Raw genomic sequence first — 13478 nt, 5'->3', positions numbered from 1 at the left:
AATCCTCAACACAATGTAGAGTACTACAGGATGAAGTGGTTAGGTGCCTAAAAGCAAGGTGTAATATAAAATATATTATTGATTACACTTTGCAGTCAAACAGTCAAAACTCCCCATTTAGTGCTTTGGTTGAGACGAGCGTGACGTCTGAAAGGCCATGAAAGAAGTTGAGTTAAACACAAATAATGACGTCTATTCAGAGTGCTGTGATTTAGTGTTTGTACCGTTGGTACTTTGGGTGAATGAAACAGAAAAGCATACAACACATTAACAGAATGCAGCAGCAGTGGACACTGAAGAGGGCCTGCCCTAAGAAAGTAAAAATAAAAATCAGCCGACAGGGCAGGACAAATATTTACATCAAATGTATGCAACTTAATTTATAAATACGTTTTAAGTATAAATTAGAAAAATAAAACAAAACCTACTCTAGTTCAATCAGGTGCTGCTACTCAAATTGTAAAAATGCAAGTCTGATTATTAACCCTCTTTATATTTGGTGAAAGATAAAAAAAAAAGATGTAATCAAAAAAGGCACAGCAATGAATAATTAGAGCAATTTATCCCTGCACATTTCTACGAGACAAATCTAAATCCCCATTGCAACAGACATTAAAATATAAATTAAGACAGTTTTAACCACTATGTGTAATTTCAACAACAACAACAAAATCCCACACTCAAACAGCGTCTAAACTAGCGCCACCAGTTACAATTTCCTTAAATAGATTTAGGCTGATACGTCGTCAGAAAGAGCACCCTGACTTCGTTCAGCTTTCTGTTCCTCAGGCAGCGTACAGTTTACCTCTTATACATTAATAGAATCATTTTGGGAAAACACACTGCCGAGAGTTAGATGAGATAATTGATACCTCTCTCATTTCCTGATGGTACATATGGTCCCAACAGCTGGTTAGCTTAGCTTAGCTTTAAGACTGGAAGCGGGTCCAATGGTTAAATAAAATCTGCCCACTAGAGCCCATGAAGCTCACTTCAGCTTCGTACACGAGTGGTTTCGATCGAACTTGGTAAGAAAATAAATTAGCACGTTTTCCCAAAATGCCCTCAACTACTCCTTAAAGTTTTTAGTGTGAACTTACAGCTTTGAGTGTTCTGGCTGCTCCTAGAAACATACTTTCCTATGGTCAAGGATTTAAAACGCTGAACCATTGCGTTACCCTTCTCACTCACACACACACACACACACACACACACACACACACACACACACACACACACACACACACACACACACACACACACACACACACACACACACACACACACACACACGCACACACACACAACAAACTTGTTATGCACAAGCATCCCAGCGAGCCTCAAGTACTACACATAGACCAGGTCTTGGCCCTGAGGAGCCGAGCTGCTGGCGGCCTCCTGCGCTGGGCCCTCTGACTCCGCCTCCTCCCCGTCGTAGCCCTCGTACTCGATGGGTTTGGGGCAGCTGTAGGGATGGCCGTTGTCGTCGAAGAAGCGGCGGAAGGTGAATTCGTAGAAGGCATGTTCGGGGTGCTTGCCGATGCGGAACCAGCCGTTGAGCGTGTCATTGAGGTTGTTCTCGCCGTCGCCGTCGCTGCTCCACATTTTCTCCGGGTCCACGGGGTCGAAGTTGGAGGTGTCCGTGGAGTGAGCGATGGTGGGGACGTACGGCGCCGCCTGCTGCCGCAGGTCGCTGGAGAAGTCGATGTTCTTGAAGAACGGGTGAGCTTTGATTTCGTCCGTGCCGTTCTTGCCGAGGCGGTCTTCGGGGCTTTGGCACAGTTTAGCGATGAGGTCCGACGCCTCGGGGCTGAGCTTGGCTGGCGGCGGGATGTGCAGCATGCTCTTCCAGTTTATCACCTGGCGTTCACAGGCAGAGAAACGACAATGAGAAACGACAATGAAAAACGTCAAAGTCGGGAGATGCACTGCATTTCACTGCCGGCACTCCACATACCTTCATCTGCGTCTCGAGGGGCGTGGTCGCTAAAAAGGGAGGCTGTCCGACAACCATTTCGTACAAGATGACGCCAACACTCCACCAATCACATTGCTGAGTGTATCCTGGAGGGGAGTAAAGTCATTGGTGCATTAATCACACTGCAGCAGCATCTCGCAGCTGACAAAACTAATCCTGGAATGAGGAAAAACTAAAGTAGACCCCTCAGTGCGCCCTCTAGCTGTGGTCCACTGTACCTGTCCGGAGCAGCACTTCTGGTGCGATGTAGTTTGGCGTCCCAACCAGTGAATGTGCCAAACAGCGCTGGTGCTGCCGGGCCTTCCTCCTCTCCAGAGGCTTCAGGCGGTCTGTACAGCGGCAGTTGGTCGGGTCTTCCCATTCCTTACTGAAGTCCATGCTGTCCTGTCTCACGTGGTCACCTGCAAAGACCACACAGTCCAACAACACACATTACTTTCCTCATCATGCTGATCAGACGTGGGCATTTAAACATGTTTTATATTTAGTCCTTGCATTTAGCATTTTACAGGTAACAATTTATGTTATATTTGTCACATATATAAAATGGTAAATTGATAGTGAAATTAACTTGTTATTTTACAGTTTAACAATTAAATTAATAATGTTTACTAAATATTATAGCATTATGGCTGAAAAGATTAGTCACCAATAGACAGAAAATGGATCTGCAAATTTGATTGCATCTCAAATAATTTAATTGTTAGTTCTTCTAGGATAGTAAATGTATTATTATTATTTTTTTTAACTGTTGGTGGGACAAGACAAGTAAGTCGACTTGGGCTCTGGGAAATTGTGATCCAGATATTTAACAATTGTTTGACATTATACAACAATTAAAAAAGAAAACAATTGATTGAGCAAATTGATCGATAATGTAAATAATTGTTAATTTTATGGATATTTTTTGACCGAAGAAAATGCTGAATTTACCACGAATCATTATACGGTGGGTAGACCATCATTTCAATAAAGACTTCTGTAGATTAGAGCATGAATTGAATAATTGGGATGAGCCGAGATTGTAAAAGTGAAACCCACCACTCTGGTAATACTTGGAGTCATGCGTCCAGCGGAAGCCGGTGCAAAGGCCGAAGTCAGTCAGTTTGATGTGTCCATCTCTGTCTATGAGGATGTTATCAGGCTTGATGTCTCGGTGGATGAAGCCCATCTTGTGGACGCTCTCCACGGCACAGGTGAGCTCTGCGATGTAGAACTGGGCCAGCTCTTCTTTGAAGATGCCAAGCCGGATGAGAAGGCTCATCATGTCGCCTCCGGGAATGTACTCCATGACAAAGTACAGGTTGTCTTTGTCTTGGAACGAGTAGTAGAGACGCACCACCCACTCGTTGTCTGCCTCCGCCAGGATGTCCCGCTCGGCCTTGACGTGGGCCACCTGGTTTCTGAGCAGCACGTCCTTCTTGCGGAGCGTTTTCATGGCGTACAGCGCTCCCGTGTCCTCTTTTCTGGCCAAGCACACTTCGCCGAAGGCTCCAATGCCGAGGGTCTTGATTCTTTTAAACATGCATTTATCCATCTTGGCTCGCTTTAGCCTGATGTAGTTTGACTCTTTCTGGTTTAGCATCATACGCATCTGCTCCTGAGCTTCTGAGGACAAACCCACCTGAGCGCAGGACAGAAAAAGGGAGTTTTAATGGCCCACAACCTCAAAACAGATGGGAAAGTTGCATGAAAATGTAGTCCTGGTTATATCTAAACTGGCATCAAGGGATTCAACTGAAGGACCAGACGGAAGCCAGTACAAAAAGCATTTAAAATGATCTGTAAGTGCAAACATACTGTATTTTCCTCAAGAGTTAATCACCACTTTAGTCCACAACAAAGATGCATGAGCAGTGACTTGATGAGTGAGACGGAGTGACATGCATTTCCTTCAATCAGTGCGGCCAACATGCTGCATTCAGCACATTTAAAATACAAAAGACCAGTCTGTCAACAACAGCTTACTTGAGTAACTGACGTGTGTGGACTATTCTGTGTCACAGAACAGCAGAGAAACCTTTACCTTTTTAGATCAGCTGTTAGTGACAGCAAGGAGAGAAAAGAAGAACAGCTCAGAAAAAAAGATAGAACAGCATGAAAAGACATAATCTCAGAGACAGATAATAGAGTGATGACAATATAGCAGGGAAAAAAAGTTTGGAAAAAGTGAAAGGTATTACTTTCAATAGAAAAATGTGAAATGGAGTCATTCATAATTACATAAATGTATTAAGGAAATTAAGCAACGACGGTTGTTGACACTCACCCTTTGCATCTCACTTTCCAGCTGATTCCTCCTCCGAATTCTCTGCTGATGGTTCTTAAGGACATTCTCCACATGTTGCTCCATGAAGAACTTGAAGGCCTGGGGGGAGTAAAGTGCGATTCTTCCGGACTCCCCTCTCGGTTCTTCATCTTTCTTGTTGCGGCGGACAGGAACCGGCGATGTCGTGATTTGCTTCTTCTCCTTCTCTGTCGATGCAGTGCTCTCCGCCGTCTTGTCTCGGTAGCCGTCAACACCGCCGCTCTCCTCTTCCGCAGGCTCCTCTCGGCCCGTGCCGAGTTTATTGGCCGCTAGATCGTAGGCAGGGGGGCCGGGTGCAGCTTGCTGTTGGAGGAGATGCTTAGGATAAGGCGGAGGGGGGCCTTGGTAGCTGGGGACTTCTACAACAACGGGGATCTGAGGTACAGGGGCTGGGGGTTCTGGGTAAGCAGGTGCAGCTGGAGAGGGTGGAGGCGGCTGCATCCATGGAGGGTGTGTGGGAGCAACGGCAGTGTGTAACTCGGGTTTCTGGACACGCATGCTCTTGACTGGCTGCAGGATGGGAGCCTGGGTGATGGCAGTAACTGTGGTAGCAGAGGGCTGGGAGCTGGATGGGTGGGCCTGTCTGCTGTTCAGCTGGTGGTTGTTGAAGGAATTTGAGCGCACTGGTTTGTTGTGCTGCCATGACGGGGACAGATCCTGATTGCCAAGAGAAGACTGGGGCTGGTTGGGGTTCAGAGGAGCCTGGGACCAGGACTGAGGAGGACCTAGGTTATACATGTCAAGGTTGTGACTGTTCCGGCTGGAAACCATCATGGACTGAGGGATATTTCCACCGTTGATGTAAGAGGGAGAGGATGCCGGTCCTCCTGACTGCATCTGCTGGTCCGTGGGACTGTGCCGGCTGCTCTGGTTAACCGGGTAAGGAGGAGGAGGAGGCTGCCTACTGCCTCCTGACATGTAGTCTGGCTGAGGGGAGGCACTCTGAGACCAGCTGGAGGGGAAGGTGAATTTATTCCCGCCAGAGCTTTGCATTATGATGGGCTGGTGGCCCACAGGGACTGGACTGATCCCACGCTGATTTTGAGGTGCTGATGATTGGTACCCATCAGCCCAGGCCCCCTGGGGTACCGGAGAGATGCGCGGCAAAAGGTAATCCATGTTGCCAGAGTAGCGCTTGGTTGACGGGTTGCTGTCCCAGGAAGGTGCAGAGGGCATGGCACCGCGGTTTGGTGGAGGTGTGACACTGCGCACCTGGGGCGGCAGTGGAGGATTGACTCTCTGGTTGTTAGCAGGGTGACCCTGTGGGAAGGCTGGAGGAGGTCCGGGGCTGTCTGAGCGGTACATCATTCCATCCACCATGAGAGGACCATGTCGAGGCGCCAAAGACTCCTTCGAGCCTTTCCAGCTCGGCCTCCTCAGCACAGGCTGCTGGATATGAGAAGATCCTACAGATACAAAAAACAATGGAGGTGAGGAGATGAAAATAAATTACTTGTAGCACCGCATAATTGTAGCCAAATAGTTCAAATCAAAGTCCATCGAAAACTGAACCGAAAATAAACCTACTTTATTTTTTCAATTGGTCTGTGTAAAATATATAGAATTCCTATATAAGCACACAGGAACAGTGTGATCTCTCACCTCAGAGGCAGGATCCCAAGACACAGTAATTAAAATGGTATGCACAAAGTTATTAAAATCAATATGAATAGCTTAAAAAATGTATAAGATTACCAAAGCTGTAGCTTAGAACATGGCTTGTTGTAATCCTTTGTTAGAATACTCTTTTCCTTTGTTTTGTATTTTTCAATAAAAAGGTGCAGAGCAGTATTTAAAAAAGAAATAAATGCATGTTGATACCAACAATGGTTACCAACATATTGTAATGCACGTCTTTTCTTGAATGTACCATTACGGTCATTATGAATCACAACATAAACCAGTCAACTTCTTCCATTGTGTGATGCAGTGACTCATTCTTTTTTTGTCTGCATGTATCATCATGTATTTAACAAATGCCCCAAATCCTGCAAACAATATCAAGATTGGATGGACACGCCTGAAGGGATCATGAAATAGGAAACGCAGCCTTTAATCCCAGTGGACAGTTACGTACCTGGTGCTTTCAGACCTGTAGTGTTGGGGTTGGCAACAACCATCTGTTCCCACACCGAGTCCTGGTAGCTCACCTTACCCATGTAGTCTATAACTGCCCCCATACTGCGACTGTTACTCTGCTTAAAAGAAAGAAAGAAAAAAAAGGACAATTAGCATTTAGCGTTTGGGCAATCAAAGTGTGACAAGATGCAAAAGATCTGTAAATACATTGTGTATAGGACTGATTATTTTTTGCTGTAGTTCTGAATCTCTTTAGTCTTCAAAGTGTATGTAAATGGACCGCAATTAACCCCAAAAAAGTTTACAATGTCATAAAACAAACACAAATATCAAATCTTCACTTTGGAGAAACTGCACCCAGAGAATGTTTGCAGGTTTTGCTTGTTGAATAACTAAATTATTAAACTATTAAAATAGTTGCAGAATAATTAAACTAATCGATTAATTAACTGTTGAAACTTTGAAAAGGATGGTTAGGTTTATTTCCCCCAACAGTCTTGACTTCATAGTTATTTGTTGCAACTGAAAATACTGCACTACATATGAGGCACTTCATGTCTGGATTGTCTCAAAACAAGTTGCGACTGCCAACTGAGAAAATACTGTAGTATCGTCACCTGCACAAGCTCGTCATTCCCCTTTGCATACCTTTCATTCTTCAAATAATTTTCAGGTAAACAAAGTGCAGCGAGGGACATTAAAGAGTCATGTTTAGAATGTAATTCCTCCACTTCTTAAAAAAAAGAAGAAAGAAACCTGTATCAGTGAAAAAACAACGTGAAAACCATCTCCCATCTCACCTCTTCAAACCCAGCACAGGGGAGCTCCAGCGACATGTGTTGTTGGTTCACCTCCGAGCCTGAAGTGCTGGTCTCATTGGCAAAAGGCAGCAGGGACTTGCGGATCTCTTGCAGGGCCTTGTGGTAGGGGTTTTTGCCATTGATGCAGCGTCCCTGTTGCCTTGGGTCCTCAGGAAGCATTTTTCCAGCCCCTCCATTGTCCACTTTCGGTGGGTCCGAGGGTCTGGACAAATTGCGCAGGCTGTTCCGTATTTCCTGCAACATGTGTTGGCTGTTGCCACTGTAGTTGCTGGTAGGAAACGTTTTGGGTCTCATCTGCCTGTATCCTTCGGGTTTCTCCCCTCTCTTCATGTAAGAGCATGTATGATGACGATGAAGGGGATGAAGAGGATGTTACTCAGTCCAGGGTTGCAGCTCAGATGTCCAATGTCTGACTTCACATCTGCATGCTGCTGACAGAAATGAAAGTTACAATGGAGATGAGCAGGGATCCAGAGCACGTCACGTCACCGAACAGGTTGGGCAAATGAAATGCTTGGAATGTACTCATTAGCAAATACTATTAGATAAACATTAGCTATGTGATGATTATTATGAGGCAGACTGTCACACTTGGTGGATCATATGAACCAATAGCTTTAAAAAAGTTTGGCTTCAGTGTTTTATAATTTCCCTATAAAATGAGCTCGTTGTTCATAGCTTTCATAGAGAGAGTGCATCAGAAGAAAAAGTACGTTATTCCTTCACAAAGAGAGCCCGTCCACTTGCTAGCGTCGTTAGCCGCTCAGGCTAACAGAGCGCCACTTAAAACGCTAATTCTCCTGCGTCAGGTGTCGTAAAACCAAATGTTCATGTCGTCTGTCACATTCGCCAAAACTTCCCCGACTTATCGACACCCGTGACGTACGCGAACGGCAAACTGGTCTCATCACAATGCCCCTTTACGTGACATCCAACGACACAGCAGCAGCTTCGCGGCCTGTGTGTTTAAGGCATCCATTTCTGCTCGGCTCGTTCGACAACAGGTCGCGCGAGCTGCCCGCTCGGAACACAACTGACAACAGTTATCCACGTCCAACAACTCACCAGTGTCTGTAGGCGCCGCTTTTTCTATCTTGACAACATACGATATTTCCTTGACCTTTCACGGCATCAATGGCGTGATTTTAACTTAAAATGCCCCTGTTACGCCGAGCTGGCTGGCCCTAGACTTGTTGAATTCCTGGGATGTCTGAATGACAAGTACAACCGGAACCAGTTAACGCTACAGAAGAATAAACACTCACACTTCCGGTTATTGGAGATTTCACAATAAAACGAGGAAAGTAACTCTCGAGGATAGTTATTAGTTATAAGAACTATTTCAATCCTACAGCTTTACAAAGACACATTCAGAAACTCTCATATTTTAACCATAACATACATTAAAAATGTAATTTAAAATTACAATAAAATACAATTTAATAAATGAAAATAAAATAAAACGAAACGGAATATCCTTTAAATCACATAGACAAATGTCCACAGTAAAACACGTTAGGTAGCTGCAATCTATACTAAATAAATACTTAAAGGGCACGTGCAGATAAATAAATTAATACATTTCTCAGAAAACATCCACCTTTTTCTCTTTCCCCCTTTAATTCTTCACTTTAACTCTCGATTATTTATTCACCTGTAGCTCCTGGACACCACTGGTGTAAAGTAAAAATGGAATGTTTTAAATTCATCGGAGGTAATTTGAACTAAATGTAATTGTGACAACAGGATCTGACGGATACAGTAATTGCAACTAAAGTATGAAAAAAAGGAGCAAGGGCCAAAAGGACTAGAAGGGTTGTTGTTGTGTTGCATCTTATCTGAAAGAGATACACAATTTAATTAAAACTAAGCATGATCTCCCGTGGTTTCTACTTTTTACAAAAAAAAACAATCACTGGACTCATGAGATATTTGCTTTTATTTACTTATTCAAAACAGTTTGAAATGAAATCCATACAAAAGTTGTATCGCTGAAATACACTGTTTGGAATTATCTACAAAACCCTTGAACCATTGATGAAAAAAAAACAGATGTTCCTCCACATCTTGTCCTGCACAGTACCAACTCTTTTAAACTGGGACCTGTCTATTGACAAAAATGGCTTCTCCGTCAGTCCCACAGACAAGACATTGTCCGAGTACATCCAAACTGTTGACGGACAGTGTCTGGCTGGGCAGCATGTGAGTCGTCTCCAGACGGCCTTTACTGGAGTCTCCACTGAGCCAGGCGCTGATGAGAGACTGGTTCCCTCCAGCCGGGGCCATCGCACTGCGAGATATCATGCTGTTGTTCCTGCCACCTGGAAAACAATGATAAAACCATCTCTATTATTGAAAAAGTAGAAGAGAAAGGGTTATTATTTTGTTGGTGCATAGCTTCCTCAGCATGAGACTCAATGCCAGAAGTTACTGTTGACAGAAATTAAAATACTTAATTTAAATGTACAGTACTTTAGTAAATGTTCATATTTACATTCTTCCATTTAATTCACCCACTTGCAATTTGTTTTTGCACCTTTTCTCAACAGCCTCCACTGTGAGGGAACAAGCCCACACCTTTTTCACTCAACTTTATAATATTTACATTACATATCAGGTAAACGTTGTTGGCAAATGATGACATAATTTGGCAAAATGCTGTTTCTTGGCAGCACCTCAGTTTCTTCTTTGGAAAATTAGTTAGACTAAGCAATAGACAGAATAGTTGATTTGCCTTGTAAGAAGGAGGGCATGTCTGTATGTGTGGAAGTCTCCCAGTGCAGCAGTGAACCATCCTCGGAGCACGTGAACAGATGATCTGGGTTGGTTGGGTGGAAGTGGACTTCCCACACTGTACAGAAAACAACAAAGAAAAACATTTTTAAAAAACAAAGCAGCGCAAAAGTCAAATATAATAATAACCACGTCAGAATTCATTTGTGCTTGCCAAAATAGTAATTTGATTAATCTGCCCACAATAGAAACGTACTTTCAGCAGTGTGTGCCTCCATGAGTGAGAAGGGTGTGCTGCCTTGCCGCACATCCCAGACACACAGCATGCCGTCCTGCCCTCCTGTGGCAACAATGTGCTGTTGGTTCGGATGTCTGTCTACGCAGTGCAGAGGTACTCTATCCCCTGACCTGGAAGGAAAACAACATATCAAAACAGCTTATAAAAAATACAAATCTAGAGATCTATTTTTTGTTTTGGTAACAACTGAGGGGATCTTACAAGGAGAGAATCTGGGATGGTGTGTCGCTCTGTTGTCTGAAGTCCCAAAGCTTGAGTTGGCCAATGGAGTTCACCGTCAAAATTTCTGTTGTCCTCAGGTACGTCACAGCATGAATCGTGCTGCTGTCTGCATTCTCTGTCAGTCAAATAAAAATAAAAAAACCACATGAGTCACATTATTCTCTGTACATCGCATGGCCTGAAGACACTATCATATGCTAAGAATTGTAATTATGTGTTTAATGTGACAGGACGGTCTGGCTACAGCATCTTAATCTCTAGCTCACCTATAACTCGAATCACTCCCTCCTGGTCGGCTCTGAAGACGATGATCTTGCCATCTTCGCCAACTGTAACGATCTCAGGACTGCTGCACACAACACCAGTACAGGGAGCGTTGTCACAAGGGTAACGATGCTCTCTTGGCCAGCGATGAGAAACTGATATCGTCTGCAGTTACGAGAGAGAGGATATAGCCAAGTCCAGAATTGTTATCAAAACAGTTAACCCCTTAAATCCAACATCCAGTTCATTGAACTGCAACATATTTGTGTGGCCATTCCCTCATCTTTTGATGTGACTTTAGTCATGTTAAATAAGGATTTATAAAGTAATAAGTAAGTACAATTTATTTATATCACACTTTTCAGAGACAAAGGTCACAAAGTGCTGTATCATACATACTTCAACATACATTGAAGACAAATTAATCTGTATTGCTTACAGACAGATTTACAATACAATGAAATACAATGTAAATGTCAAACTATGCAAGTCTACCGCCAGGTTATTCCTTACTAAGATCAGGGTTAAGATCCAGCTCAAATGTTCAACTAGTTAAAGTTAAAGTTTGTTAAAACAACATATTCTTGTCTTGCATAAGAGTGACTTTAAAGATGCACCATCCTAATTATCATTTGTATCAGTTTATATTTCCAACTTGTTTTCAGTTAGTTAGTTTGCTTTGTTTCATTTGATAAAATATCCAGTTTGTAAAATGGTCTCAGGATGTGTGCCAATTGAAGTGAATAAGTAATAGAAATAATAATAATATGATATAATAAGAGAGGTCTGCTGTGAATGTGTGTAATTTGTCCCAAAGTGCAACTGAAAGACATGACTCTGCCAGTGTGTACCTGACTGTTTTGGTGGTAGCGAAAGATGGTGACTGCGCCAGTTGATGACGTTGTGACAATTCTGTCTTGGTCCAAAAACTGAAAGAAAATAAATAAAGTTTACAAGTTAGTCGGATTACAAGTAGGACGTTATTCCTCCCAGGGACAAACATTTGTTAAATCCTGCCATAAATTAATAAAGATGTTACATTAATGAGTGTAATCCTGTTTTCTTGGGACAACAACAGCAACAAATCCCTTCTATCATTTTGTACTGTATCATTTAACCCTGATAAACTCAATTTAATTGAATTAGGGATCAGGAGAGAACAAGTTGCTTCTATGCATTGCTAAAATAAATGTTGGCAAGTGCCCATTTCAGGTCAACTTTAATCTACTTTACTTTAGTACCAGTTATAGGCTGGTACATTAGCTTGGATTCCCACGAGTGTCTTACTTGAAGGTCCAGAACATCTCCATCATGCTTGTATTCACATAAAAGCTGTGGGTCTCCTTCAAATCCATCGTCCATATCAGAACTTCCATGATTCCCAATAGACCAAAAGGAAATCTTGTTAACCTATAATAGATACACATCAATAACGTTGATTATCATTGTGAATATGAAGTAGAGAAAAGACCAGAATACGATCCAACTGAAAGCGGTCATAATATCCAAATGTCTTAAGTCACTAATCACAGCCTTTGTACTTTAGCAGTATATAACGTGAATAATTAAACATGACTATCCTAAAGCTTACATCAAATGTCTTCATGCACATTTTGAACGCCGAATATTCTAGGAAGTTTGGCAGTCTCATTATTGTGAACATAAAAGTGACAACTTGCCAACCTCGTTATCCCACGAGCCAGTCGCAAAGATATCTGGTTGCTGCAAAGACGAATGCGACACTAGTCTCCATCTGGTTTTACTGATTTTCTGGGAAACGTACTTCGCATTTACACTCTCCATTAGAAACCGTTTCAAACACTGTAAATGAAACCAAAGACTGCTGGCGTTAGCTTAGCATTCATGAGACAAACCGGAATGTGCCCGCCTGTTACTTTGTACGTAGCTACGGTGGCTTAGCGAGGACAAACTATCAAACAAGCGATTTTTTTTTGCACGTTACTAACACTTTATTATGGGATCATATCGGGGTTTCTTTGAGGATATATTCCTTTTCTAGTTGTCTATCATGTCCGATTGCTCGTCAGAAATAAACTATTTTAAAATAGTATTATTAATTCACACTTTTAGTGATTTTATGGACGAAATATTTGATTTAAAGCGGATTCTTGCCTTTTGTTTGTCAGAAGCTGAAACAACTGACCAATTATTTTCTAAATGTACATACGCTAATTAGTTTTGTCTGATATTCAAAGTTGGTTGGAAAACCGTCCTTTACTTTCAATTATATTTATGTTATATTTTGGGTAAATATATCATACCTGTAAATGTAAAGGCTGGTCTCATGGTGTTCATATATACTTTTGCCAACTAGATAAATCGCTGAAATATATGGTAAATATGAATAGAAATGTACAAAAAGTATAGTTCTATATCTGCTTGCTTTTTGTGCTCTTCGTCTGTTTCTCCCTTTTGTTACTTCTTTATAATATTTTTTTCTTGATTTTAAATATATATATATATATAATATATATATATATATATATATATATATATATATATATATATATATATATATATTATACATCTCTCTATATATGTATTTTTTTATTTCTTCTTTTTTCTTGATTTTTCTTTGATCAACAACAATAAATACTAACTGTTTTGGATGAATATTATTCCATGTGCTCAAAAAAATGAAAATACTTTAACAAGTGTTGCACTCCACCTATCGGCCACCGTCTATGTTACTGCGGCAAATATGATGATACGCACAGAGTGAGCGATGTGTCGTTTTTTTCCAGTGCTTAATCC

At 42.1% G+C, this 13478-nt stretch overlaps 2 protein-coding genes across 4 annotated transcripts; both read right to left on the bottom strand.

Annotated features, from left to right (window-relative positions):
• Nucleotides 1-1347: 1347 nt before the first annotated feature.
• lats1 (large tumor suppressor kinase 1) lies at nucleotides 1348-7516 on the bottom strand (the record flags this gene model as incomplete). Of its 3 annotated transcripts, none has more annotated exons than XM_079214606.1 (7): nucleotides 1348-1860; nucleotides 1958-2064; nucleotides 2197-2379; nucleotides 3020-3602; nucleotides 4248-5692; nucleotides 6364-6484; nucleotides 7151-7516. In XM_079214606.1, the coding sequence occupies 7 exons, from the start codon at nucleotides 7514-7516 to the stop codon at nucleotides 1348-1350; spliced, it is 3318 nt and encodes a 1105-aa protein (XP_079070732.1). The 3 variants fall into 3 exon arrangements, with proteins under 3 accessions (XP_079070732.1, XP_079070733.1, XP_079070734.1); XM_079214607.1 differs by having other exon boundaries at nucleotides 7166-7516; XM_079214608.1 differs by having other exon boundaries at nucleotides 6364-6481; nucleotides 7166-7516.
• Nucleotides 7517-9135: 1619 nt separating this feature from the next.
• Nucleotides 9136-12506, bottom strand: nup43 (nucleoporin 43; the record flags this gene model as incomplete). The annotated part of the gene is made up of 8 exons (XM_079214656.1): nucleotides 9136-9507; nucleotides 9921-10037; nucleotides 10176-10327; nucleotides 10419-10554; nucleotides 10706-10868; nucleotides 11555-11632; nucleotides 11991-12113; nucleotides 12387-12506. The coding sequence occupies 8 exons, from the start codon at nucleotides 12504-12506 to the stop codon at nucleotides 9278-9280; spliced, it is 1119 nt and encodes a 372-aa protein (XP_079070782.1). The 3' UTR covers nucleotides 9136-9277.
• Nucleotides 12507-13478: the final 972 nt, after the last annotated feature.

The sequence above is a fragment of the Taurulus bubalis genome, assembly GCF_910589615.1.
Source record: "Taurulus bubalis genome assembly, chromosome: 3".
Classification (NCBI taxonomy): Eukaryota; Metazoa; Chordata; class Actinopteri; order Perciformes; family Cottidae; genus Taurulus; species Taurulus bubalis.
The sequence above is the reverse complement of the archived record's forward strand: the minus strand, read 5'-3'. Positions and strand labels throughout refer to the sequence as shown.